Below are 27,737 nucleotides of genomic sequence, written 5' to 3'. Positions count from 1 at the left end.
TACCACTCAGAAGTGTTCAGCCTTCTAGTTTCGGTATGCTCCTCATCAACAGTCTCTCTGAAGGTTTAATTTGTAAACTGTTAAAGCACAATACTGAACTATTGTTTAGAATCCATTCCTCTCAACGTTAAAAGTAACTTCAGAAAACTGTGCAGAGTGGGTTAAAATAAATATAACAGTAGAAGCTGTAACTGATATGTTGCCTTCTTGTTACTGTGAAAGACTCTTTGCAGACTCTGGTCAGCCTTTGTGAGCAACCGCTGCTGGAGCTCCTTGCTAATTAACTCATAACCTGTCAATAAACGGGTCGAATGAGTATTACCAATTAACACCAAAGGGAATACATATCTAATACATCCAGCTCAGATTAATGCACTACGCACTCTCTAGTGAATAAATTAGAAGCACTCAAACACCCTTCTCACTGAATTTTCTCCAGAACAGCTCCTTGAATTCAAACATGCCTCAAATTTCACACAGTTTCTTGTGCCTGCTCCTCTGGCTCATTGAGCCATCATTAATGCACTCGCATTTAGAAATTCACAGGGCTTCTGCAGACACACAAGTCTGAAGTGAGCTGTACTAAAAGATGGAATTGGTGGCAAGTGTATTGTATGAATAATTCAGTGTTCCGTTTGTTTTCCTGTATATGGTTTGTGTCTTACAGCACCCACTTCTTGGTCTTCAACACTTCAGTTCTCTACTTTCAGGGAGTGCGTCCTCTCCTTCAGCCTGGACTGTGTCAACATTTGGTTCCCTCCTTAAAGCAGGTGGTAAAAGGTTTGGAGGAGGTGGCTGACCAGGACCACAGCTGGAGGGCAGAGCTCATGATGCAAGTGACTGACTTCACCAATATGTCCAATATATATGCTTTTGAATCCGACCACACTCATGCACAATTTATTGAGATGACACACCAAGCTGTTTAACTAGCTCAGCCTTCTGGCGTCCCCAATTACTGTACTTGGTTGTCATTTTCTATTTATGAAGAGGACAATCTGTTCTGATGCAAGCTGTTAAATCATGTTTTCCTTTTATGCCATGGGTCCAAATGTTTGTTCCATCTTTGTTCGGTGAAGAAAATGTTCCATCCATGAAAAACGCCAAAGCAAGGATATCAAAAGCATCTTATACCAAACTAGCCAGAGTAGCTTGTGTAGCTAAATACTGTGTGTCCTTGCAGCACAATTATTTTTTTTTTGTCAAAATCTGATAAATAACTTGGCAAACACATATTAGGATTTTAATACACTCATAACATTTGCCCTTTTTCTATGCAGACAGTTGGTTAAATGTATTTTGGATTCTGGAGAACTGGAGGACGCTGCATGTTATGCCAAAGTTACTGAAAAGTTCATCAAGTCACATACGCCATATCTCTATCCAGGCTTTTATACATTACAGGTAAGCAGATTATTAAAAGTGGAGTGGTTAAGTTGTTTTGTGAGATGCTTCTTGCTCTTACTTCTCTTAGATCAACAGATGAAAATTGGCTGTTGTGCCAACTCGGACATGTTGATTAACATACATTGTACCACCTTGATCTTGACTGTAATTTCTAAGCATCATGATACTAATTTGTTAAACTTATTTGAAAAACAGCTGTACAACACGACTTGGGAAAAGAGAAACATGTTCTTTTTTCACCAACTGTTGAGCAGGGGTCCCATTTATACGTGTGGTGGTGCTGTAACATCTATGTTCTTTATTTTAACCAGAAGGGAAAAGACGATCCTTGGCTACAAATATTAAATCTGATAGCAATAATAAGGTTTTGTAATATTACACCTTTCAGTCAAACATATTGTGATGATGGGATGTCTTCTTCTCTGTAGGTCCAGGAGAAACTGTTACAGGATGACAAGCTCCATACAATCAACAGTCAATGTACCAGCTTGAAAGTTATTTATGAAATCCAACAGTTCAAAACGTAAGAATAGAGTTTGTCATTTTGACAGATCTGGAGGGGAGGGAAGAAGAGTGCATGGGCAGACACAGTGCAAGGAGGACTAAGTAAAGGGTATAGGGATTTTATATTTAGTCTTTTTCCATTATTATCCAGATTTAAAATCTACTGAAATCAAATTTCATTCTTTTCCGCACTGCTCTGGATCCATATAGAGTCTGCTCCATCTGCTGCTGCAGCATAGGTTTTATAGCGTTTTCGGTTGGAATCCCAGACAGTGTAGACACAGGTTTCTTTTTCAAAATCAGTGAAAATATCACCCATATACAGAAGTAGTTGGTGTTAACTCTTCTCTCAAATAGGAAGAGATTAATTTGGCTTGCAGCTTAAATGTTGGCATGATGATTGCATTAAGTGAAGGCATAGCCTATCATCTCCTGTGCCACCATCTAGTGCATAACCCAACCCCCACTCCTTTTCTGAAGGGCATGTACTCAGCATGTCAAAGCTCCGTATGGCTCTGGATTTCAGCAGTAAACGTAAGCAGCATTACTCAGGCGATGCTCCATATAGTATTTGTTTGCATTGGATTTATATAATGTATGGTGTGAGTATATCACTCGCACCAAAAAGGGGATGAAGGTGCTAAATGTGCATGGTCTTGGATGCATACATGTGGAAATGCACTCAGATCTTCAGCTCTCTTGATGTTTGCAGTGGGTGGAAGGAACGAAATGAGAAAATGCTGACAGAGGAGGATTCTGTGAAGCTGAGGGAGATTTTCTCTCTCCTTGTGGATTCAGCCAAAGAGAGTGGAGCACCTGTACATTCTGGCTCTGAGCAGATCCCAACTCCCATCCAGCCTTGTGACAGGTTCGTGACCCAAAGTGTCCCAGTCAAATCCCCTTTGTTCCTAAACCTCCGCCTACCAGAAACCTTCTCTTTAGAGGACGAGCATGGCTCAGATTACGCTATTCAAATGTCGTGAATCATATAAATTATGTTTTTTATCTGGGATATGCAGGGTTACCTTCCTGCTGGAGTTGGCTCTGCTGTCCTTGCAAGTGAAGGATCAGGAAGTAGCTGCTGACTGTTGGGAACAGCTGAAGTTGGCGGAAGAAGTTGTAAGTGTCAATATTCTTTTTAAAACCTCAGGCAAGGAGAAGTATGTGCAACTGTACAAATTGGAGAGACGTGGGAATTTATTCATAAAACCAAATTCAGCCGTTCAGATGGAATAAATTATCTTAGCTTGTGACAAATAAAAAAGAGGTCACTTTATTACTTTATTGTGGAATTTGTTTAATAGGAAAGAATTCTGTTCTTTCAGTCATTCTACACAATCAAACATCACTACATCGGCACATTCCTTTAATGACTAGAATGTTAATAGAAATTTCTGATCTGCCACCTCATGCTTTGTGCAGTGCTGAGCAGTAACCCAGGCTAATTGACTCTTCTGTCTTTTTAGAATATTGACCAACGCATAATGATGGAATGTGTCAACTGTGAAATTAACCTTCTGAAGAAAGGAGCAAAGATGAATGACTACTCCAAAGCCAGTGTGGAGGTGCTAAATCATCTATTGCAGTTATTATCCATGGATTTTCACTGGTTATTGTATGCAAATGGCCCATTGTCTTGATGACTCATTCTCTATTCTGAGGATCTTCATTTGTAAAAGTGAATCCTGAAACTCTTCAAAGCCAGTTATGTCTCTTTTATGCAGTAGAGAAAAACATCAGTTCGTAGGACCCCTCCTTTTTATACTTTGTACAACCCATCCATCCATTTTCTTACCCCCTTTTCCTACCTTGGTCATCTAAAGAAACCTGGTGGGTTGAGGTAAAGACAAGAATGCACAAATTTACCCAGGACTCTGGAACGGCCCAAGATCCCTCCCTCTGTGGGTTCCAACCTTGTCAAATGTTACAGGAGAATATGTGCTCTCCCATTTGGAAAAGTGACAAAGGATTAACAGCAGGGTGCTACGCTTGGCACTGCTGGCGTTATATAAAACAACTATTGAAGTAGAAATTTCTCCTCACTGCATAAAGTGGTCAAGGCTGAATATTTATAAATTATTTCATTGTCGAATTCAGCTGCTGATTTATTATTCAGTTTTACACATCACTACCAACGGTGCCAATAAGTGTAGAGTTACCTCCGTCACGTGTCCATTTTTTTCCCCTTTGGAAGAACTGACCTTATTAAAAATCGTCTTACTTAGCATATTGAGCTCAATTTAATCCAGATTTAGTTGCCAAATGATGGAAGTGCTGTGCTGTCATTGCCAGAGGAGAAATCCTCAATGTGCAGGTGTTCTCCCACAGGCCCGCCTGAAGGAGATAGAGAAGCTGGATCAGTGGCTGGAGGCTGCAGTGAAGGAAGGGAGGCCCCAGGCTGCGCAGGCGTTGTGTGCTTCCCAGTGGCACCTCTGCCTGCCACTCCTGCAGCACAACCTCAGGAAATGCATCAAGATGCCGCTGATCAAGTTGGCCCTGGTTCTGGAGTACACACAAAGGTTTATAACCTCCTCCAACTCACAGTCAGTTACACCTGCAGTGCCTTTTACAGCAATTGGCAGAACTTGGTAAAATGTATTGACGGCTTTAAAATCAATTGTAGCTATAGAGACTTGGTGACCCCAATATGGTGCACCCAGCTGGAGTTCTCCAACATACAGCCTTGGATAAATATATACATTTTTTTTTTTTTACCTTGCCATCTTGATCCTTGTGTGTGGTGGAAAGATACCATTTGGTTACTGTTGAGGTTATTTTACAGAGTTCAATAACTGGTCCAACTGTAGACAATTGAAAGCTGAGGTGAGTAGCTGTTTTCTTGTGGTCACTGTGGTGATTTATATAGATCAGCATACACCAGGTTTTTTTCTTTTTTAAATGCCCTGATATTTTAAAGTTTTCATGATGCTTTGCACTACGAAAAGGATCCCAGGGCCTTTGGGAAAGAAACTTCACCACAGCATCACAAATCCTTCAAAATACTTAGCAGTAGGCATGAGTTTGTTGCCAAAAAACATAATCTTACTTTAATCTTACTTAAGGTACCGGTAATAGTTTTAATGAAGTTTAATATGGAGTGTGGCAAACTCCAAAAGTTTGCAATTGGGGTTTTTTCTTGCATGCCTCACAAATAGCTGGTTATTATTGAGAACTTTTGTTTTTCATGTACTTGAAATATATAAAATAAAAAAATTTTAAAACAAAAAATATATTAATTTACTACCCAATATGATTTTTTTGTATGCCTTGCTTGGCCAGTCCAGCTGTTTAGAAGGGATCATTATCCTGTAGTGTCATATTTGGTTTTTCTTTCACGCTGCTCCATGGAACAACATTGATGTCTTTCTGAATTACTGTCACATCATATGTTGAAGGGATAACATTTTCATAGAAAGTTTTTTTAGTTAAAGTTTAACTACATTTTAAATTAGCTTTTAACTTCAGTAAAAAAATATATATCTTCTCATGTATTTGTTTTATTAATAATTTATTCATCATGAAAGATTGCATCAGATTTTTTTTGATGGGGATTAAAGATATATTTTGGTCAGGTTTTTGTTCTGCAGTCGTCAGTTCTAATTATTTTGAGTTTAAGCCAGCAATTTGTCACTTTGTGTTTATCAGAGAATCAACATAGTTCATTAATATTTCAGTTTTGAGAAGCAAAACTGCCACAGATTTTCAGTTCCCCAAGAAATGAGCTGTTGCTGAACATTTTTTGTACAGTATGTCGCTGGAGATGCGGTGCGAAGTCCACTCAGAGCTGGCAGCAATAGAAGAGGAGGAGGGGGATCTGAAAGCCACTCTGTCCCACCTAGAGAAAGCCCTGCTGCTGGACAATGGGACATACGGAGAACGCCTGTCATCTGCTCTTCATCTCCTGCAGCTCAGACGGACCCCCTACCTAACACCTGCCTGTCCCCTGGACAAAGCAGCTAAGATTATGCAGCAGGTTTTCTCCCCATCTGTTTCATTACTTAGCTCATTACTGAAGGTGATATTTATCAAGTCTAAATTAAATGCCTAATAGCTTTAATTCTGCTGGGTGTAAGAGAAGTGGCCCAGGGGACGATAGAAAAAGCAGCTGACTACCAATTAAACCTGATTTCCAACTCTTCCTTTCTTTTTCAGGTTAGGGACATTCCACCCCATCAAAGCACAGACCGACGTCCCCTTCTGGTGTCTGTTGGTCTTCTTTTGGCTCCCTTTGACTTTCAAACGGCCCTGGATGCAGACCACCACACAAAATGTACAGATGTGTTTTCTTTGATTTCACTCTTAAGTAATGTGCTTCATTGTTTTGTGCCCCTCCCCCTCAACTTCTCAGGGTTTTATTTTAAATCATTATGTTTATATCCATTTTACCCCGCATGTAGATCATCATTTATACTACAATCAAAGCTTTTCACATGTTGTGGGGATAATATCAGTACTAAAATCAAAGCAAACAAATAATTAAAAAATAGATAAAACAGTGCTGGGCTACAGATTCTTAAACAGTTTTAGCTTATACGTTTTTTTTTGACACTGTTATTCTCCATTATTTACAAAAAATAGTCAGAAACAGAGTGAGGCAGATGTAGAAAACTCATGGAAACAAATTCAGTGACATGATTTAGTGAGCAACACTGGGCTTTTGCTGTACCTCTGTCATTTTCTCTGCTAATTCTTGAACAGCCAATCTGCATAGATAAAACACAATTGAACTTTTTTTATTCACGTTTTTTTATTACCAAGAAGTGAATGTTTGACAGGAGAAATTAGTTTTTCCACAGAACCTATTATGTTATGACAAATCTGTATTGAGGTGTCTCAGCACATCGTATCTATACCAGGGATCTTCTGTCACAGACTGTATACACCTAGCTTAAATTTTTCAATTCCCTCTCTGAGAAAAAATATTAAATCCTGAAAACATGTTGCAATACTGCATCACTGTTTTATCTTGCTTGAAAGAAGAGAGCTTTGCTTACTGAGCGCTTATTTAAAATGCACCTGGAGGGAAGGTTACAGGACGTGATGCTGTGGCAAAAAAACGGGCAGAGTTGCTTACATGCAAACTAGAAGCTGGTTTACAGTCCAATGTAGACCAATGTATCTCTTGTATTAAAAAGGGTAAATAGAGAGGTTTTACAGCTTGAATGTGATTTCTTTGAGTCTGTCTTTCAGTGCTCAGAGTGAGTCACCATCAACTGTAGGGAGTAAATTTAGGGAGCAGAAGGGTGTGAGCTTTGGGAGCGCCTTTGATCTCTGCCTCATCCAGACTCTGGTCCACAGTTCGACTTGAACACTCAGCAGCCCTAATGACCCAGGGTAGAACTCGCCTTTGACAGTGAGTCAAAAGGCTTTTTCCTCAGGCATGGGTTAAAAGCTTTGCTCCCCAGAGGCGGTTCTTGCTGCTCTGGAGGAACCTCAAGCATCTTTCTAAATGAAGACACTTAATCATTGTGCTCTTTCCTTCAAAGCCAGCATGTGATGAAGCACTCGAGAGTTAAGAGACTTAATAACTAGCAGCTTGTAATTTAGCCACACATCTGTATTCCCCCTTCAAGAGCTCTTTTTAAATTTGAGGTCTGTGAATCATGTCAATGTGAATGTGCATTTTTTTTCCTTATTTTCTTCTTATGAAACAATGTTTTGGATAATACAGAATGCTTTACATTTTTATAAGAGTATTTCTTTTACAACCACTGTGTAGTTTTTGCAGGAACTCTTGGACCGGATCCTGTAACTATGCTTGCTTCTAAGGCTCTGCATCATTCCACCTGTGTGGAGAAGCTGAATGATTATCTGGACAGACAAAGTGAAGACACAGATATTACAGTGAGGTGTGTGTTTCCACTTAATAACTATGACTAAAAAGAATATGAACTGAATTAAAATCCCTATTTTTTTCAGTGGAAAAAAAATAGGGATTCTTTTTACACTGACCATCTCTTCTCTTCTCATCATCATCTCTTGAACCTTTTCACATTTTTCACCAATCCAAAAGACAAATTTTCATTATTTTCCTTAAATCTTTATGTTATAACAAGAAATAGCACATTGTTGACAATTGGAACAAAAGACGACAAAAGGATAGATTTCATTACGAACAAAAATCAATCGGATAAAAGCAAACATCCTGTCCTGCTTACTATTACCTTTTAAAGAAAATCCAGTGCAAAAACTACCACCAGAAGTCACCTTGATTTATAAATAGAGTCCACTTTTATGCTATTTATTTATTTTATAGGCCTCACATAGTTTTTAAAGGACTTCAGCAAGCAAACAGCATCATAAACACCAATGAACATGGGAGACCGGTCAAAGAAAACTTCTGGAGAAGTTTAGAGCAGTGTTAGGTTACAAAACAGTATCTCAGGCTTTAAACATCACACAGATACCTGTTTAAAGTTTATATGTAACAGAAAAGCAGCACTGCATGTTACCCTGAATACTAATATGGAATAGTTTAGATCACAGCATATTCTCTTGTTTGGCCAGTCTAAGCTTACGCCATTTTGAAAAGGAAAGAGGAAAGATTTTTTGCAAAGCTAGTAGAAACATATCTCAGAAGACTTGTCTGTGGCAAAAGGTTTTACAAAGTGTTGACTCAGAGGAGCTAGTGACAAACGCGTGCTTGTATAAAACATGCATCACTTTTTTTCCCCTTTTCAATTATACACTACTTTGAGTTGCTACCAAAAACCTTAGTAAAATGTGTCTGAGTCTGTGGTTGTTTTTAGCAAAATATGAAAAAGTGTGAATGCTTTTGTAAGGCACCATGTACTTATTGTTACACTTTCTGCAACTCAGCTGGAAAATTGACTATAGACTGAAACGTTTATGGCTAGTTGAATTTTAATCCCTATATTATTACTGTACATGAGATACAAATGAGCATTTAAGTTATTGATGCAGTCACTGTAAATGGGAAGTGTTAATGAAACACATTAACACTTCCCATTTACAGTGAAGTATCAATTATTCTGTCCATTCTGATGTCACTAACTCGTAAATCTTTAACCACTTTACTGTCACCCTCAAAATGCTTCCATGTAAGTCAGTGGATCCATGAAGATGCCGGTGTCATCATGGCAGTAAAGGGGTTTTAAACAAGCTTATTCCTAAGAGCATGCATAGACATCCAAAAAAAATTATTTTTTTTTAATGTACAGTTCAGCTTCTCAATCTAAAGAAACTAATCATTTATAAATCTATTTTTATTTTCTCACTATTTCAGGGTAAAGCTGTGGGTAACTCTAGCAAAGACGGCCAGGAAACTGGAAGTTTGGGACGTGTGCCGGGCTGCGTGTCGATTCTGTTTGCTTTATGATGGCGGAGCAGGGAAGAGTGCTGAGACCAACAGTGAGTTGATGAAACTCCTGGCAATTAAGTCTAAATCCACATATTATGGCCATAAACACATTTATTTAGAGCTTTAAACTGTTTTTTAGAATAATTATGATTCAACATGCAACTGTTATAATTTTTAAGTTTGAATGTATTATTGTACACAGAGTTAAAATTACATGTTTCTAAAAAATATTATGTAAAGCTACACTTCAAGCATGTGCTTTTTTAGACGTCAACAAGCTTACACCATAATGCCTGCTGGATATTTGACCACTTTGCTTGGCAGAATTAGGATAATTCATTTAAGCTTATTGGATGCGAGGCTCTGACCGAGCTTTTGAGCGTAATCCACAGTTTTCAACAGGATTCAGTTTGGGTCGTTCCAAAAACTCTGTTAACCTGCTTGAACCATTTCAAATCCAAAGTTGGTTCATGTGTTAGATCATTATCCAGTTGGATCCATTTGCTTCTGAACTTTAACCATCTGACCAAACCGATCTCGCTCAGATAAAGATGAACTGTTTAAATTTAGTGTGTGCATATATTTGAGTAATTTTGTATAATTTTTACACTGTGTGATGTTGACAAAATCCACAATATATTCACACCTATGAATTAATTCCTTTTACAAAAGTTTTATTTTCATAATCATCCAACCTAATTTATTCAGATGCATTTTAAGTCCTTAATTAAGATAACAATTATTTCGGAGAACTGAAAGATTAAGTATATAAAGACTTTTGCTGTAGAATGAATTCCCTTTCTGTCCAGTTTATAGATCAACTTGCTGTAAAAAGTCTAGTAACTGATTTGATTAATGGACAGTTTCACTAACTGGACAGAAATTGGCAGTATATTTTTGTTCTAACTGATGAAAATGTTTTGTCTCTGATTCACATCCAGAATGTTTTTAACTCTGCAGAATCTAAAACCTCCATAAGAGGAAGCACTTCACAGCCTTCCAGTGGAATCCTGAAGAGTGTGGAATTAATGCATCTTTTAGCAGAAATTTGCTTCATCAGTGCTGAGGTGTGTTTTCAAATATATGGTTTTGAGCCACACAAGAACGATAGTTCTGTTTGGTTCTTACCTAGAGGAGTGAAATATTGTCTTTATTAGCATAAATAGTCATCTTCCTATCTACAGCTTCTGATCTGAATAGCATAATTATTTTATTATGGAGTTTCTTCAGATAATTGGATTTGTTCCATAGCGGCATTTCTAATTAGATAATCAGGCACATTATTACTGTGTTCTCAGATTCAACGAACTGAGTGGCTTTTCATATGCCTTAATTGTTTAGGCGCATATTTTAAAACAATCGCTCCATTATATATCATTTCTATTTTCAGTGATTATGTTATAATTTGATATAACACAATCCTGAATTTCTTTGTCAAGTTTAGTAGATGTTCATCAAATTTCTACTTTATTTTTTTAATGTTTATTTTAATATTTTAATCTATTTTGAGTGGTTTATGTTTCCAAACACACAATTTAGACTTTGTTCGTTTATAAGAATATTACGTTTGCTTCTTTTACTCTAGCTCGTCAACAAATGCTCCACAGGGACGTATTCATGCATTATGGGATTATTTTTTAACAAGCCCGTGGGGCTGCACACAGATTGGTCAGAGTCAGAAGTTGTTGGGCTCGTCGTACGAGCTTGTCTTTCTGCGTAATCCTGCACCACATCAAGCCTGCAGCCTTAAGTCTTCATTAAGCCTATAGAGATGTTAACTTGACAGCACTTTGAAGAAAATGAAGACCCCCATGCACATCCACGACATGACCTTGCCAAAACTGACACACGTGCACACACACAGTGATGTCTTTTCTTGCTTCTTTCATGTTTCTTTTGCTTTGTTCTATGACACACGACTATTTTTTTTTCTGGGGAATTTGCTTATAATTCATTAATTTTATTCTGATGATGAGTACCACTCTTGCCTAAATTGTCTGCCATTGATCCTTTCTTTTGTTTTTCCTTTGATCTATGCAGCAAGGTTTAATGCCTCTAGAGACGTTGTCGTAGCCACAGTGGGAATTCATATCTTTTTTTATTGTGAAGATATCGTAACAGTATGTCACCTCTGATGTCATGTTTTGAGTCTGGAGAAACAAATTTGTTCTGTCTTACTCAGGCCACCGTCCAACAGCTGTTGGAAGAGGGAGTGCATCTTAACAGTCCAGCTGTGCCGCCACAGGGAGAGAAGGTGCATGTTGCTGAGGACGATCAAAGATGGATTATATACAGGTAAAATTAAAAATATATTTTTTGTTTACTAGTTTAAAATTGTATTGGGAAACAATGATATGGGGCAAATTCATGAGGCTAAATGCAAGTTTGCAAGACCTTCTGACTCTCAAACCACACTTAGATTTGCTCTGAAAATAGCTCTACTTAGCAAAATAACTCTCTGCTCTGATGCAGTTTGGCCTTATTTAAATATAAATACATGCATTTAGATAAAAAGTTGCCAATTTTTATGCATATTTAATTGCAACCAGAGCAAATTGGTGGGAATTCTTAAAAACAGGGATAGTTGTGTGATTGGAAAAAAGAAAAACATCTGCTGAAAGGAGTATGGCAGGAAGGAACGGTGGATCAAAGCCCAAGTTTAAAACTAGGGTTGCCAGTTGATGTGGACTATATTTTATGCGAATTCATACATTTTCAAAACTATTCTTTTTATGACCATTTTTAGCAAAAATACAAATATTTTGCTCCACATTTACAAGTTGTAAAAAACATCGTCACTTCCTCATGACATTTTTAATAAAGGGCTCCTTGCTTCTCACGTCATGAGAGACCAAGTGGAAGTTGATCATCTTCTTAATCTGCAAAACATTTTCTGTGCTGAATTTTAGTTTTTCAGTACCTGAAATTATTACATTTTATACTTTTTCACAGAGTTGAGAATCTGCATACTTCTCTCTGGAATGGGGTTGCTGTTTTGCTGCTGGCTAAAACATGGCAGAACCAGTAATTTAATACTATGTATAGACCAGAATTATTGGTAAAAATACATTTCCATTTTGGCTTTCTAATAACGCATGTGCTGCAGTGATAAAATTAATATAGTGTTCACATCAGCCCTCGCTAAGTCGAGGATGAAATGTTAGAATTATACATTGTAATCAATAAGGTAAACAAGATATTTAAAGTTTAAAATAAGTTAATATTTATCAGTTGGCAGCTAAAGTAAATGCATAATTTTTTTCCCTCATTGTCCTTAAAAGGAAAAAAATTCAGACATTTAAAAAGGTTAAACTAGCATCAGAATTTGTTGCACATTATTTTTTGTTCCTTTTTATTTTAAAATTATTTACAACTCATAAGAAATCATTGTTTCTTTTTTCTTCTTCTCTAACTGCTTTCTTCATCTCTTGCCCACTATGAGCTATAAGTGTTGAACTCATTTACAGAGACTGGATCCAGAGTCTGTCTGCCTATGCCACCCGCTGCTTCCTGCGGGGCGGAGAGATCGGGGTGGAGATCGGGGAGCATTGTCTGGTAGAAAATGCAGCCATTTACTTGTGGAACTATAACACCCACATGCTGGCTGCTGAGGAGTACAAACTCCTGCTTCCCACCTTTCAAAATCTAGTGGAAATGCTCCTAAGAATGAAAGATATCAGGTAGTTCAACTTTCTAAATTATATATAAAGCAAATATGATGCTTCTACGTAAAATAGTTCAGATAGTAGACTTGATGTTGCAAAAAGATTTAATTTTTCATGTCAGAGATTAAAGAACAAACCACCTCAACAAATTAAAGACGAATTTTGAGCACTTGCTTTGGATATGAAATGCAATCATTCATCAGTGTAGTATTCGAAAGATGTCATCATTTGACATTTTTTAGATGATTGTCTGCACATATTAATTATTCAGTGGATTTTAAGAAGTTTTTTTGTCATGAACTCTTTACAGAGTGGTTCAGCTAAAAAAAACATTCCAATTCTTCATCAATATTGACTTGAACAGTTGTTTTTAATCACAGATGACGAATAATTATTATTTTAAAGTGAATAAAATTGGACAAAATTTCTTCCAGTTCAGTGGTAGTTTTGACTAATGTAAAGAAATTGGTGTTTAATCTCTATTAATCTGCCTATTTTCATAGATGATGTGAGTTTGGGGCATTCCTTGTGTTGTTTCCCTCAGTAACCTTACCATGTGTGTAATGGCGTGTAATGCTGTATCTCGTGGGCTGATGCTCCAGCCTGTGTGTGATTCTGTGCGGTCAAGCGCAAAAGGGAAACACAGTGCATCAAAACATGGCACCCCAGATACTGCTGGCTTAAAGGATGTAAAGAAGGCATTAGAGGTACGTGTGACTGGAATCTAAAAAATTGAATGATTATAATAAACATATTTAACTTAGAAATGTAAGAAATAACTTGCTGCTGGCGTAAGATAAATTGAAAATTTTGAACTCCAAAAGGGTGATGTAAAGACTATAGGCATAGTTCTAAAGTACAGCTCAATACTTTGAGTTGTAGGCGAATGCTAAGCGCTGTGAGCAGCTACGGAGGGAGGCGGTGAGGGACAGAAAAGAAGTGCCACCAAGAAAGAGACAAAAAGTGTCAACAGTGTGGGATCCCTTTAAATGAAATAAAATGAAATAGAAAAGATAACACGCCTCAGTGGTTTACTGCAAAGCGGCATTTTACAATAGCACGTCCTAGATCAGGGGTGCCTAAAGTCAGCCCTGGAGGGCCGGCATCCTGCATGGTTTACTTCTCTCCCTGGTGACAGTAACGACCTTTTCAGGAAGTCAATGTTCTTCTTAGGCCTTCTAATGAGCCAACATTTGATCCAGGTGCGTTAAACCAGGGAGATAAATAAAACATGCAGGATGCCGACCCTCCATGGCCGACTTTGTGCGCCGCTGTCCGATGCTCAGCATAAAAGATCCAGTACATGCGTCAAGCTCATTCGTGGCTGATAACGGGTGACGTTTTTGTTCCCGTTGCAAAAAAACGTAACTTTTATCTGTGATTGTTTGTACCAAATCTGTCATGTTATATGTGTACAAAGAAATAAATTTTGGCTAATACTACATGTACTTGATGATCAAGAAGTGTAATGACATAAAAAAAATAGATTATAAATATCTATTTTATAATAATAGTTTTTTCAAACTTGAAACTAGGACAGATGTTTGAATTGTTTTTTCTTATATATAAAAAAAGAGAATGTTTTTTTTTTTTTACTAGGGTTTCTCTTTCATATATTTAACTAGCTTATCTACATAAGCTAGTAGATAAGCTAGCTTACGTAAAGAAAATCCTGCAAAACAAGAATTTTTTTTATTGGCTTGCTTGATTTATCTTATAATATATAGATGTCTTAATTACTAAAATAATAGTTCACAGCAGCCATAGTATGCAATTGCATTAGGGTTTAGAGAGACGCATATCCAGTGTTCAGGAAGCATCACTCTTTTTTTTCTTTTTTTTTTTTTTTTAAGAATAGCAGAGATGATGAATCACCTCAGAAGTATCTGGATGTATGCTGGAGTGTCTTAAATGCTGCATACATGCATGCATATAAGCCTCTATGAATCTGTTGGAAGTCAAATTTTTGACTTGTTCTTTGTTGCCAATTAAACTTGGTTTCCTCTTTTCTGTTCTGGAAATCCTGTATGAATATCAGCTCTAACTTAAGATGAAAGAGCTTTTATCATTGAATTATTAACCGAATTTCATCATGCCTGCTTATAATGAGAACTAAGAAATGGGCCTTTGTGGTGTATTTTGATGTGGATTGGTGAAATACCACATGAGAAGTCACTTTGAGGTCACCACAGGTCCTCTCAGGTCACCTACTGGCCAAGTCCATGTTCTAACTAAAGTTACTTACTGACTAAAAACATGTATTCAGGAATATCTTAAGAGTAGATGCAGGTTGATGCAGTTCTGTGTTTTTGTTTTTTAATGTAATTTATTTTTTACTGCATTTGCTTCTTAGTGAGTATAAAGTACACGAAGTTCTCACTGATGGAGCCCCAGTTGTCTTCTCTGCACTTTCTTCTAGCTGTGTGAGTATGCCCTCCGCATATCCAGTGGTGACAGGACTAGGGAGACTGTTCCAATTGCAGTGAGAAAACTGGCGTTAACCTCATGGGTGCAGATAAAGCAGCTCCTGCATCAGCAGATTGGCGTAAAGCTGGACATATTCAGAGATAAGGTACCTTTGATGTGCATTGTCTTCCATGCTTTGCGTATCTATCAGAACAAATTACAGTGCAGTCTGAGACTAGTGGAAGTTGTTGATAGGTATTAATGTCAAAATACTTGCTTGACTACGTCTTGACTATTTACAGTTCATTTACAGCAAAACAAGTTCTACATTAAAATACCTTGTTTCATGTTCCTCTTGTCGGATGTGAAACTCTCCAAGCTAACCACATGAAGCTGAATTTAATTCATCAGTCAAACTGGGTCAGATTATCCACAGATAAAAAAAAGTAGGTTTACAAATTCGTCAGCATCATTCAATGATGGATGATGAAATATAAATTAGCTGATTGGTTTTTGTATCTAGTTTTATTTACAAAATTTACACACAAAAAAACTGAATTTAGAGAATACATCGTACAAACAAAAAAACTAAGCGTTTGTCAAAACAGTACTAGCAATTTTAAATAATTTAATAGATACATTTCTATTCATGAGAAACTTTAATGAGAAAAAATGAACTTTATATGGGCGTTAATTAAATAAGGTAAATAAATTTTACATTACGATGAACCAGAAACTAAATGGATGTTTGTATTCCTATCTCTAAATGTGTTTTTATGTTTGTATCATTAGTTTGTCTGACTGCATTTGTTCAGAGTTAATTCACACTCTTTAACTTCATTTCTTCAAATTCTCCTTTGTTTATTGGAAACCAAACACATTTAATGTCACCAGAAGACTCTAAAATAATGTCAGATCTCAGCTTCAGACACGTCTTTAATGCTTTAAATGTTGTGAAATTGTTTGTGTTTTTTGAGAAGTATGTTAAATGATGATTTAGATGAATTGTTCAAAGTTTGAAACGAAAACTTTAGTTATACATAAAGCATCAAAGTACTGACAGTTTTGTTTTTTTATGTCTGTTTTATAAGTCAGAGATGATTAAAAGATATGGTGATGCCATTTTTAAACTGTATATCTAGTGCTTTCATATCTACTTCAAACAAACCTCCATTCACTTTCATTTCTGCACTAAGAATAAAACAGTTAATTACGAACCATTTTCATCTTTTTACAGTATGTGTGACATCAAGGTGAACGTGGCTTCCAGCTTAAAAAAAATGTTTGAGGTGTATTTTTGACCTTGTCGAAAATATTCCATTATATTGTTATGCTCCATGACAAAAAGTATTGTCTCTAGAACACATAAAGAAGTTTGATGTGTACAGTTTATTAACTCTATCAATATTACATTTGTAAAGATGCATTACAAGTCAAATAATCCATAGATTTTTTTTTTAAATACATGATGTAATTTTCCTGAGGAAAAAAAACAGATTTTTGTGCAGAAGGTGACTTTTACAAGCAGTCTATGTACTTCTGTTCATAAAATGAACTTATAGAGATAGTTGCTTCTGACTGCATTGCATTGCAGATGATCCAAAAAAAAGATGATAGAAACAAAATCTAGAAACAAGATTTTGTTTCTAGCTTTTTCACAAATGGCAAAACTAAAATGCTTCACAACAGTTGTTTTAAGAGACGACTTTTTCAGGCCATTTTAAGAACTTCAGAGTGCATGTTTAAAGCTTTTTTTTTTGTGAGAACATAAAATATACTAATGCTCTTCGTGCCTCTTCAGGCAAAAAAAAAAAAGCCCCATTGATATTTTTGCTCTCATTCAACTCCTATATTACCCACCTTTCTTTTTTCACCTCAAAAATATTGCAGGTCTCTATACTTCACTTAGCCAGCGTGACACTGAAAAACTGCTCCATCCCTTCATCTCTTCCAGACTAGATTACTGCAACTCCTTGCAGAAATTTTGAATAAAAATACCCAGAAAATACATTCCATTCAAATCAGTGCGGCAAGACTACTCACCATAACCAAAAGATATGATCACATAGCACGAGTTTTACAGTCCCTCCACTGGCTCCCGATTACTGCCAGAATATAATATGAGATTGGCCCCTTTGCTCACCAGCACATTTAAGATACTTCCACCTTCCTCAAGAAATTAGTTGAATTGCACCACATCCCTTATTTGCATCCGGACTGAACTTCCAACTGATGGACTTTCTGCTCAGCATCATTCTGGAATTTGCCCCCTGAGGGCCCTGAAAACCACAGAAACTCATAAAAAGGACCTCGAAGCTTTTCTCTTTCAAACTTTTTATAATTAATGACTGTGTTTTGGTTGTTTTTATGTTTGAAATTTCTAAATGTAAAATGCATTACAAATGTATTATAGTTGATGTTACTTATGCACTGGATTTCTACAGATTAATACAAATGGTGATGTAGAAAGCCAGTGCAGGCCTGAGCACAGCTACATTTTGTGCTAAAAAGTGCAATTGAGTTGTTTTTAGAGGTTTTCCACATCTGTAATGTTCTGCCCTGACTGTCTCCATTAAACATCAAATTTGGGCTGAAGTGGGGTGCTGTGGTCATGCAGAAGCAGAGTGTAACCCATGTGGGGAAGCCTTAGTCGTCAGCGCGGATGTCACGGGTTCAATTCCTGGCCAGATGACCTTTGCTGCCAGTCGTCCCCCTCTCTCATGGCCCACTTTCCTGTCTCTGTCTGGTGAAGTCCACTAGAGCCAATAAAACCTCAAAAAATGAGCTGAAGAAATGAATAGGCAAGAGGTGATAAATATTATCAATAGAAATCAATGATTGTTTGGGGAGAATTTGTAAGCTAGCATTGCTAGCTTAGTCATTCTCTTCGACTTATAAGTGTTCATGGCATATTGTTACAAAAATATTGAGGAGTAGAACAGATTAAATCTAAATTATGTTTCAACAAAGCAAAGATACTTGGATTTTCATCTTCTGCAGGTAAAATATTTACTGCTTATAATATCTTCACAGAACCCCACCTCAAAAATGTTCAGTTTCAAATTTCTCCTCCCGAACATGAATTACATAGTTTCAATCTTATGTGCAATAATATCTACATATAGGCTGTCGACCCCTCTGAAATCACACTTAAGAGACTGGTGCGTATTTAACAGAGTACTGGATTGAAGCAATCAGCGCTGTTCTCCCTCTTGTTTGCAGAGTGATAATAAGGAAGTAGCGGCGATGAGTCGCGTGCTGGTGGGACTGGAAATGCTTAACTGCAATAGGCATCCAAAGCAAATGGATTTTTCAGCTCCCAGTCTCTCCACAGTATGTACCTCCCTGTCTGTGTTTTTGTGCTGTAGCTGATGCCCAGATGGCAGCAGCAGATGTTTCAATAATCTTATGAGTCTCATGAATCTGTCAGTTTCTCATAAAGTGTCAATTCTTTGAGAAATGATATTCCTGTCTTGATTAAAAGAGGGGTTTTTTGTCATAATATGAGCGCTACATTATTTTTTTTTAATGCAAATTGAATTTCTCTGAAAGATCCACACATCAACCCTTTTCCATTTCCTTCTGATTTATTTCCCTAATCATTTCCATTATTCCAATGTCTTCATGTTTATCTTTCTTTGATTTCTCTCTGGCCCTCCTCTCTTTATGTAGCTGTTCTTTTAAATCTATTTCCTGTTGTGCATCCCTCTTCAATCCTTTTTTCTCTAGTTCCATTTTTCTTATTTTGTGGAAGCTGGCTCTCGTTTATCAACAGAGGCTGTATAATTTGGTTGCTTTAATGCTTGTACAGGTTTTGCATGGGATTCACACCAGCCAATCACAGTGTATCAACAGTTTTATTTTGATTAATTATATGACTGAAAACAGCTGTCATTGACACAGCATGTACCTTTGAAGTATTGCTGCACATCATAAATGTAGCCCTGTCCTCCTGGGTAAGTGAGGACAGGGCAATGGGTAAGTGACCCATTGTCTGAAAGCAGAGTGGAAATCTCTTGCACAAATTTTTGGCAAACATTGATTATGATGGTGCTCAGTTGAAAGAGAAAACTCTCGCCTTTGAGTTTCACATGAGAAATCCACCATCATAAGCTAAAGAAATCTGCTTACATCCCAATAAAGACAGTAACTGGTCAGCCACTGATGCCACACAGAGTTTAGATTTATATAGTACGACTGTTTTAAGTAGAAGATACTGTTTATATAGCCTCAGCTCAGTCACTACTGACTAAAAGTATTTCATATTTCAGAAACAAAAGTTGTTGGATTTTTTTTTTTTATATCCTCCAGCCTGCCAAATAAGTAGGCAATTTTTCTGTTTTCCTATTTCCTGCTTAATTCTATGATATTATTTATGTTGTTGCAGAGACAACTTTACACAGCCTAAGGCACATTCATTCTATCAGCCGTTCTAATCTTCATAGTGAATCATTAATTAATTAATTAATTAATTAATTAAGAGCAACGGTAAAAATATGTGTTAAATCTCAGAGGTACCTTGAGTTTCTCTACTGCCCTATCCCTCGTTTCCTCTCTGAACCTCTTTTCCCTGTTTTGTTTTGTTTTTTCTCCTCTCCTCACCTGAAGCTGGCGGGCATGGCGTCTGAATGCAGCTGGCTCGATGCTGTGGTGGAGTTGCAGGTGTGGTGCCAGCTGGCTGCCTTCTGTCACAGCGCCGAGGACCACAGCTTGGTGTTACTCTGCACAGAGAAAGCTTTGCAACTGGAGAAGGCTGCAGAAGACGGTCTCACTACAGCGCCCTGTCTTCTGTGAGTCAGATTTATTCACTTTATGTATAGACGGTTAAATTATAATAGAAGTAATCTCAAGACACTTTAAGAATCAGTGGTTTAATCCATGTAAATAGTTATATTTTGTATCAATAATAAAAAGATTTAGCTATTTCAGAGCAGTTATTGTTTTTATTCTTACAGTTCTTCAGAAAGACAGTAGTTGAGAAAAGGCCTTTGATACAAACCCAAAAGGTTTGTTTATGAAGGCTGGAGATGTTTTCTCCTTGGGATAGTCTGAGGGAAAGAAGGACATCTTGTGCACATCAGGAGAATTACATTAAACTAGGGCTTGCAACTGGACTTAAGTTTTGCCTGATAGAGTTTACATGTTTCTCTGGTTTAGTTCACTGACTGATGGATTGATTGTTAGCTTATTATTTGCCATGTATCTCTAGATATGAAGAGACCACTGTGAACAAGATGCTGAGCAATGCAGCCTGTTTGAGGGGTTTGAGCCTCGTCTGCACGAGCAGTGGAAATGTTGACAGATACAGGGAAGCTTTGAAAGTGATTCTGTCCGGTTTCAGGTACTGTTTAGAATAGATTGATATATCGACTAATGCCTCAGGCTCAGCTTTAATCCGACTGTTTTTTTTTTCTCCTTCCGTTTTTCATAGCTTCGCAGAGAAAACTGGCAGTCAAGAATTGTGTGTCACAGCTGCTGGGCATTTCTGGAACGCTTGTCTGCCGCTGACACAGAGCCCTCGGGACAAATGGTGGCTCAAGGAGCACCTGGAGAAGATTCTTAATACTCTACTTCATATCAGGAAAAGTGCCAGTGTATCTCATCTCCGTTGTACTCTTGCTCACAGTTTGAGTCAGAAGTTTACATACGTTCGGCTGGGCTCTTAATGTCACTAAGGCTTTTAGTTGTTGTTTTCTGAATGTGAAAAGATGAAGTTACAGTGTTGGTTGATTTTGAACCACAAGCTTGAGTGGGTTGAGATGTTTCTCTTGTTCACTCAGTGGTAAAATTAGACTTGCAGGTTAAAATTTAAACATACTTCCTTCAATATTTGAGTAAATGTTTTGTATCCATTATTCTTCTGGCAGGATATTTCTGTCAATAAACAACTGACAGTTTATTTAAGCTGGTTGGTTTTCTGACATGGACTGAGTATTATCTATTCCAAACAGTTTTTAAGCGTGTTTGGAATCATTATCCTTCTTGAACATCCAACTGTTTCCAACTCTCAATTTCCTGGTCAAATCTATCACCCTCAGATGAAAGAAAATTGGTAATCCCACTATCACAGTACTGCATATCTATTTTGCATTATAATGGCATAAAAGAGCTCCAGGACCACCGTTCTGCATCTTTCATGCCATAACGCAGTTCAAGCCACTGAAATTCCTGCCATTGTAGAGAAAATTGACAGTGTGAGCATCACAATTTGCACCAGTTCATATAGAGTGCTGAACTTTCATCTGTAGATTGTTTAGTTTTAAGAAAAATAATATGACAAAGAAGTATCACAACAGCAATGTACCTGACCTTGTTGCAGTAAAACATTGTGAAATTTACAACTTTTATCCACCACAAAGCTATGTAACAAGACTTATGCTGATCTGTAAGCCAATCATAAAGGAATGTCAAACATCTTGCCAGAATATCAGGACTATGATAAAACCGTTTTTCTGCAATTTAGTGGAAACATTTTTATTCAAATGTTAGTGGCAGTGTAGAGAAAATAACTTATGCACTCAATTGTTGATTTTTAAATTCATTGAAACTTCATGTTGCATCATTGCAAGCTACAAAAACCTTTCAACTCAAACATTAAAATTCACAAACTGTATTCTAGTACTTCAAGAGCTAGAAATATTGTTTTTATTAAAACAGTCAGTTGATGCTTCACCCATTTAATCATTTGTTCCTACTTGCAGCTGCAATTTCATCCAGATGATTCCTATGAAACGAAATCAGTGCTGCAAATTACCACTCAAGTATAACCTTTTAAGCTGGAAAGCAGCAATAAGATCCACTCCATTATCTTAAATTGATGGTGAAATAAAACAAATGAAAAAGTTGTTTAGCGTGGCGCAGAGGAACGTCTTCATGAATTATGAATTACAGTTCAATGAAGAAATATAGACACTATAACTAGATAGAAAATTAACTGCAGAAAGTTTCCACTTGCTTTGATACACATCCTTTTAACGTGCATGCTAAGTCTTCTTTATTGTATGCCTTAAGAAAAAAAAACAACCAATCCCAGATAACTGCAAGAGTCCAGCATTACCTCATCCACAGCCAAACAGCACAGTCGTGTGTTTTGTTTTCTTCCCAGACATGCGTGTAAATTTGTCCCTTCTCTCTTCTCAGAAAAGCAAGAGAAAATCATGGACCATGAGGGAAATGCCTCCAGGGATTCCTAGTGATGGATCAACAAGTTAGTTCTTAAAGGAGTCTCAATTTGTTCAGCTGTGATTTAATCCATGACAGATGAAAAGATCATAACTCTCCTAAGTGACCTATAAGGGGCTTGTTTTTATGAGTGGCTAGCAACTCTTGCTACGCCTTGAACTGTTTTCAAGTTTTTCACCTTACAAGCACAAACGTCAGTGTATTTCATTCGTATTTTATGTGATAGTACTGCATCATAGCGTAATTGAAAGAAAATAACATGTTTCAAGGTTTTTGACAAAAACATTTCTTAAAATTGTGGCATACGGGTTCAGCCCAAGTTACCTCAAGTTCCCAACTCTGAATCCAACGTTCGGTCTAGTTAGAAAAGTTTTCCTGTTCTTCTGTTTCTTGGGAACAGAGGAAACCCCAAAGAAATGTGATGCTACCACAATGATTCCAAGTGAGGATGTCGGGGTTTTTTTCAACAATGCCGTTATTATTGTCATTTTATCATGAAAATCAGATTTGTGGAGTGGCCACCTAAGTTGTTCTGCCGACAGTTTCTTCTTCCTGAGCTGTGGATTTCTGCAACTCCCACAAAGCTACAATGAATTTCTATAGGCTGCTTCTCTGTCTATTTCTCTCCTTGTTTGTCTTATCGGTTTTGGCGGACGGCCATGTCTTGGTTTTCTTACAGTCCTTAGCAGGAGATTGTTTAAAGCTTGGGAAACGGTTTACCTAACTCTGCTGTATCCCTAAGCTGTCTCTTCCGTTCCTTGGTGTTCAAAGTAGTGCTGAACTAGTTTGCATGTTATGGATTTTTAAACCTTGCACTGTATGATTCAATTGAATTGATTGTATATTTCTGCATTTAAATTTGGTCTTGAGATGAATTTTGTTGTGAAATTGTGCCATATTAATAAATTGTGTGCAAATTTGTGCACTAATGTTGTCTAGCAAATCTTGAAGGCCTTTATATTACACACAGGCAGATTCTAGTTACTAGAATCTAGATAACAGAAGGTATTTGGTTGTATTGGATTTTACCTATGCAGAGAAAATAGTGGTGCAATGCACATCATAATTTTAAGATCTTTGATTTGTTAAAGATTTTGAGAAGTATGCAATTTTTTTTCTTTCACTACTTAGTCCTTCGCTTCTTGGCACATAAAATCCCAATAAAAAACAGAAATTTGTGGTTTTTAAAGAGGTAAAATGTGAAAAAGTGTAAGGGACAGGAGTACTTTTGCAAAGCACTGTATGTACTAAATATCTGTTGCTGTTTTATGTTTTTTCAGAAGATACTAAAGAACTTTGTTTGAGAGCAAACATTATCCATTTGCTGGTCTCCATCTACATGGACAAAGAAGACTTTACACGTTCTCTAAAGCTGCTGGACAAAACTATAAGTGAGATGACTCCCAGCAAGCATCGGCTGTAAGTTACAAATGCATTAAATTGCCAAGCGAGAGGCACTGTACAAACCTGAGAGCTCTTCATTGTCTTTTCTGTTCGTTTTTCCAGATTACTTTTCAAAACTCGCATACTGCTTAAAGTACGCCTGGGAGAATGCATAGAGATTGACATGGAGATGTTACACGAGGAGGGAGAGCAGTGCTGTTCAGCGATGTGGCACCAGGTGGCTCTGTGTGGCATCACTTTAAAGCAACAGCTAACCTGCTACCAGAACGCCATCAGAAGACTCACGGTATCGCTTCTCTTTTTTTGAGCAACAAGAATGAATGTCATCAGATGAATTGAGATAGGCTGCTTTGATCTTTGACAAGTTTTAACCACAGTTATCATTTTCCAATTAAAGACTGGGTATAATGCAACATACCATTTCCTTTTGTGCTGAAAGTAAGGGACTCTTTAAAGTAGGTTAAAAAGTCTCTACCACCATCATGTGGACTTGCCATGCCATTGCACTTAAGTGTAGAAAAATATATTGTAGCATTTGTCTGGAACAGGAATAAAGTTGCATGTTTTGAATGGAAAAAATAGGCTCTACAAAGTAAATATTCATGGTGTACAGAAGTAAAATAGTCATTTTGTATTCTTGTGGGATCTGCCAACAGAGCAAAGAGTTTGAGTGGCAAAAGGTCAACCTTTTGCTTGAATTTGGAGGGTGGCTGTACTCTCACAACTTCCCAAAATCTGACGCTCAACTTCAGGTTCAGTGGGCCATAGATATCCTCCTACATCTGGAACCCAAGCAAGAAGCAGAACCAGGTTGGATTCATTATGCCTTCTTGTTCTTTATCAGCAAAGCTCTAATTTACCATATTTTTCCATATGTAGATGAAAGTGTGCTAAAGCACGTAAAGACAGAGCAATCCAAGTCCTTGATTGGAGTCCATGGACAGTTCACGCAAAACTTGTCTAGCCTGAAGGAGGTGCGCACACTTGACCAGTTGACACAGGCACACACGCTGCTCGCTATCATGGCAGACAGGACTTCACCTGAGCATCAGCAAAACCTGCTTCAAGCCTATACCTTCGTTCTTCAGATATGGCAGGTACTGCATCACCATTTTTACAATTTAACTTTGACATTTTGGAAGTCCTCAACAGACCCTCTCACTTATGGGGTTCCTCAAGAGTAGAGTCTAGTCTTGGTTCACTGCTTCTCACTCACTTCTGTTATAGTCTTAGTATAAATATCAACCAAAAACATTTAAGCTAATTTTGTCATTTATTTTAATGGGTCACATGTACAGTTCATCATATTTTATGGCAGGTTTCTTTGGCGACAGCCTCTGAGATTTTAAGTGAGATGATGAAGAATGAACCAATCCCTTCTCCCACTGATGCATCCAAGAAAGGCAAAGGCAAAGACAAGGGCAAAGGCAAAGACAAGGGCAAAGGCAAAGACAAGGGCAAAGACAAAGAAAAGGGCAAAGACAAAGAAAAGGGCAAAGACAAGGGCAAAGATAAGGATAAGGACAAGGGTAAAGACAAGAGTAAAGACAAGGGTAAAGACAAGGATAAAGACAAAGAAGTAAGTCACTGAATTTACTTAACTCATATATATACTTAAGCCTATCACAAAACAATTAATTTCATGCTGAATTAGATTACCTTGATAATTTCCATTCTGAAGACTGATATTATTTGAAGGATTGTTTAGTTTACAAAGACTTCATAATCCATTCTATTTATGGTTTCGTTTGTGTGTGGTTTTTATTTTGTTTTATCTATTGTTTTTGGTCATTGTGTTTAATTTTGAATATTTAAAATATCTTCCAGTGTTACATGTTCTTTACAAATTTAAGTTAATCAGTGTTTGAAAGAGTGAATTTGCATTATTATGCCATTATCAATAAATTACTTTAAAATTGTCTCAAAACAATATTATCATTTATTTAAAGAATTTGGTTTGTTTATATAGTTATTTACCATAATATCTGTAAACAATGACAAATTGGTTGATTATATGAAAAATAAGAAGAGGCAAAATAACAAATTTGAATAAACATTTCAGTAGGTATATGTTTGACAAAAAGAAATAAAGATAAGTGTCAGCTGACTTTCTTCTCTGTGTGACCAGCGTGTCTCGACAGAAGACGAAGAAATGCCTAAAGTGGATGAAAGTGTTCCTTCGACTCTGAAAGAATGGGCTCACTATGTCTGTCCTGAGTACATGAGACAGATATTCAAAGCCACTGACAGTCCCCACTGCATCAACAAGTACAGCTTTTTAAACCAGGTACGTCAGTAATATAGCCCACTTTCAGATTTGAACATGTGTTGTTGACTCAGATTTATTTTTAACAGTAGAAATTTTAAAGAAAAGCCAACGTTGTGGTTTACTTTTAGGCAGCACTGTCTTGCAAAAATCTTTACAGCGCTCAAACTTCTTATATTTGCAACATAAAAATAGTGCATAATTGTGTTGAGGTTCCTCTGAATAACTGTGGTAACACTTATGGTAACTGTCTTGTTGTAATGCACTCTGATCAACATGTTGGCATTAAACATCAGATAGATGGGAGTTTGTTTAGTTGATATGAATCCATGTATAAAATGATATGTTTCATATGTTTGTGATGGAAGACTATTGATTCTAAATCCTTATTTTTCTGTGCTGTGTATTTTTCTGAAGAATCTAAGCCTGTTTTATCTCAGGCGGCTGGAAAGAGAGCTTTGCTCTCTGTCTCTCGACCATCTCACTCTGCCCATACTGCACCTTGCTGAGATTATTTCTCTTGACCTGCTTCAGATGAGGAGCCTGTCTGATCTATACAGACTCAGGTAAAGTCAATAAAAGGGACAACATCTGCTTTGGACATTAAACATTTCTTTACTGGGTGTTAAAAAAATGGCAACATTTCTTTGGACAGTAGGGCATGTGAAAAGTTCAGACATTCATACATGCTTTTGTTTATTGATCAGATTGAACAGCCTATAAGATTCTACGATATATTAGAAATTATATGAGAATGCTATCTATAGAAGCCAACAGATTTTATGCAGGTTTATAATATACTACCCAGGTATTTTAGCACACAGACCTCTGAGCTAGAGTTACATGCTGTTCAGGTAAATAAGATCTGCTGATGCTGAGACAGTCGCTCACACAGGAGTGTTGCTGCTTCGGACAGAAAAGTAAGAAGATTAGGAGGTGCTCTTAGCCAGTCCACTGTAGCCAACTGTAATCTTCTGACTTTCCTGGGTGCAGCAGAAATGTAGATTTTCTTTTTCAAAAACAGAATTAAACTATATAGTTTATAAAGAGAGGTTGTTGAAGCTGCTCCCAAATGTGACAAAAGAGACAAATAAAGCAATATTCTGACATTTTTCCCCAGTGGTTACAGTCTAAAATATTAGGAAAATTAGTTACATTTTGTAGTAATCTGTAAACTATAGATTTTAAAGGAAGTGTGATAATCCTGATGAAAATCAGAGCCATTTAACTTTTAAGATAACCAGCAAAGAAAAAAATCTATTACACTGAAATGTTACATACAGCGTGACTAGTTTATTTCCTAAATCTGTTATTAACCCACATTCTTAAAACCAGTGATTGTTTGAATGTGTGCCTTGATATATAGATGCTGTAAAACAGGGGTGTCCAAAGTCGGTCCTCGAGGGCCAGTATCCTGCACGTTTTAGTTCTCTCCCTGGTGGTAGTAACAACCTTTTCAGCTTGTCAATGTTCTTCTTAGGGCTTCTAACAAGCCATCATTTGATCCAGGTGCGTTAAACCAGGGAGAGAACTAAAATATGCAGGATGCTGGCCCTCGAGGACTGAATTTGGGCACCCCTAC

The 27,737-nt window shown here is 37.1% G+C and overlaps 1 protein-coding gene across 5 annotated transcripts in view; it reads left to right on the top strand.

Moving 5' to 3' along the window:
- cfap46 (cilia and flagella associated protein 46) overlaps positions 1-27,737 on the top strand; it is a 55,813-nt gene that overhangs the window by 3,040 nt on the left and 25,036 nt on the right. For all 5 annotated transcript variants that reach the window (XM_008430424.2, XM_008430425.2, XM_008430420.2 and 2 more), the window contains exons 5-32: positions 668-832; positions 1,281-1,404; positions 1,836-1,930; positions 2,624-2,779; positions 2,931-3,030; positions 3,378-3,476; positions 4,240-4,430; positions 5,659-5,884; positions 6,064-6,181; positions 7,631-7,760; positions 9,158-9,282; positions 10,193-10,299; positions 11,415-11,527; positions 12,700-12,912; positions 13,442-13,604; positions 15,317-15,469; positions 18,526-18,636; positions 19,912-20,093; positions 20,513-20,644; positions 20,735-20,897; positions 22,444-22,510; positions 23,766-23,904; positions 23,992-24,175; positions 24,546-24,699; positions 24,769-24,986; positions 25,208-25,468; positions 26,018-26,176; positions 26,573-26,721. In XM_008430424.2, coding sequence (XP_008428646.1) covers positions 668-832; positions 1,281-1,404; positions 1,836-1,930; positions 2,624-2,779; positions 2,931-3,030; positions 3,378-3,476; positions 4,240-4,430; positions 5,659-5,884; positions 6,064-6,181; positions 7,631-7,760; positions 9,158-9,282; positions 10,193-10,299; positions 11,415-11,527; positions 12,700-12,912; positions 13,442-13,604; positions 15,317-15,469; positions 18,526-18,636; positions 19,912-20,093; positions 20,513-20,644; positions 20,735-20,897; positions 22,444-22,510; positions 23,766-23,904; positions 23,992-24,175; positions 24,546-24,699; positions 24,769-24,986; positions 25,208-25,468; positions 26,018-26,176; positions 26,573-26,721 — 4,197 coding nt within the window. The remainder of the gene's footprint in view (positions 1-667; positions 833-1,280; positions 1,405-1,835; positions 1,931-2,623; positions 2,780-2,930; positions 3,031-3,377; positions 3,477-4,239; positions 4,431-5,658; positions 5,885-6,063; positions 6,182-7,630; positions 7,761-9,157; positions 9,283-10,192; positions 10,300-11,414; positions 11,528-12,699; positions 12,913-13,441; positions 13,605-15,316; positions 15,470-18,525; positions 18,637-19,911; positions 20,094-20,512; positions 20,645-20,734; positions 20,898-22,443; positions 22,511-23,765; positions 23,905-23,991; positions 24,176-24,545; positions 24,700-24,768; positions 24,987-25,207; positions 25,469-26,017; positions 26,177-26,572; positions 26,722-27,737) is intronic.

The sequence above is a fragment of the Poecilia reticulata genome, linkage group LG15, assembly GCF_000633615.1.
Source record: "Poecilia reticulata strain Guanapo linkage group LG15, Guppy_female_1.0+MT, whole genome shotgun sequence".
In the NCBI taxonomy this organism is placed as follows: Eukaryota; Metazoa; Chordata; class Actinopteri; order Cyprinodontiformes; family Poeciliidae; genus Poecilia; species Poecilia reticulata.
The sequence above is the reverse complement of the archived record's forward strand: the minus strand, read 5'-3'. Positions and strand labels throughout refer to the sequence as shown.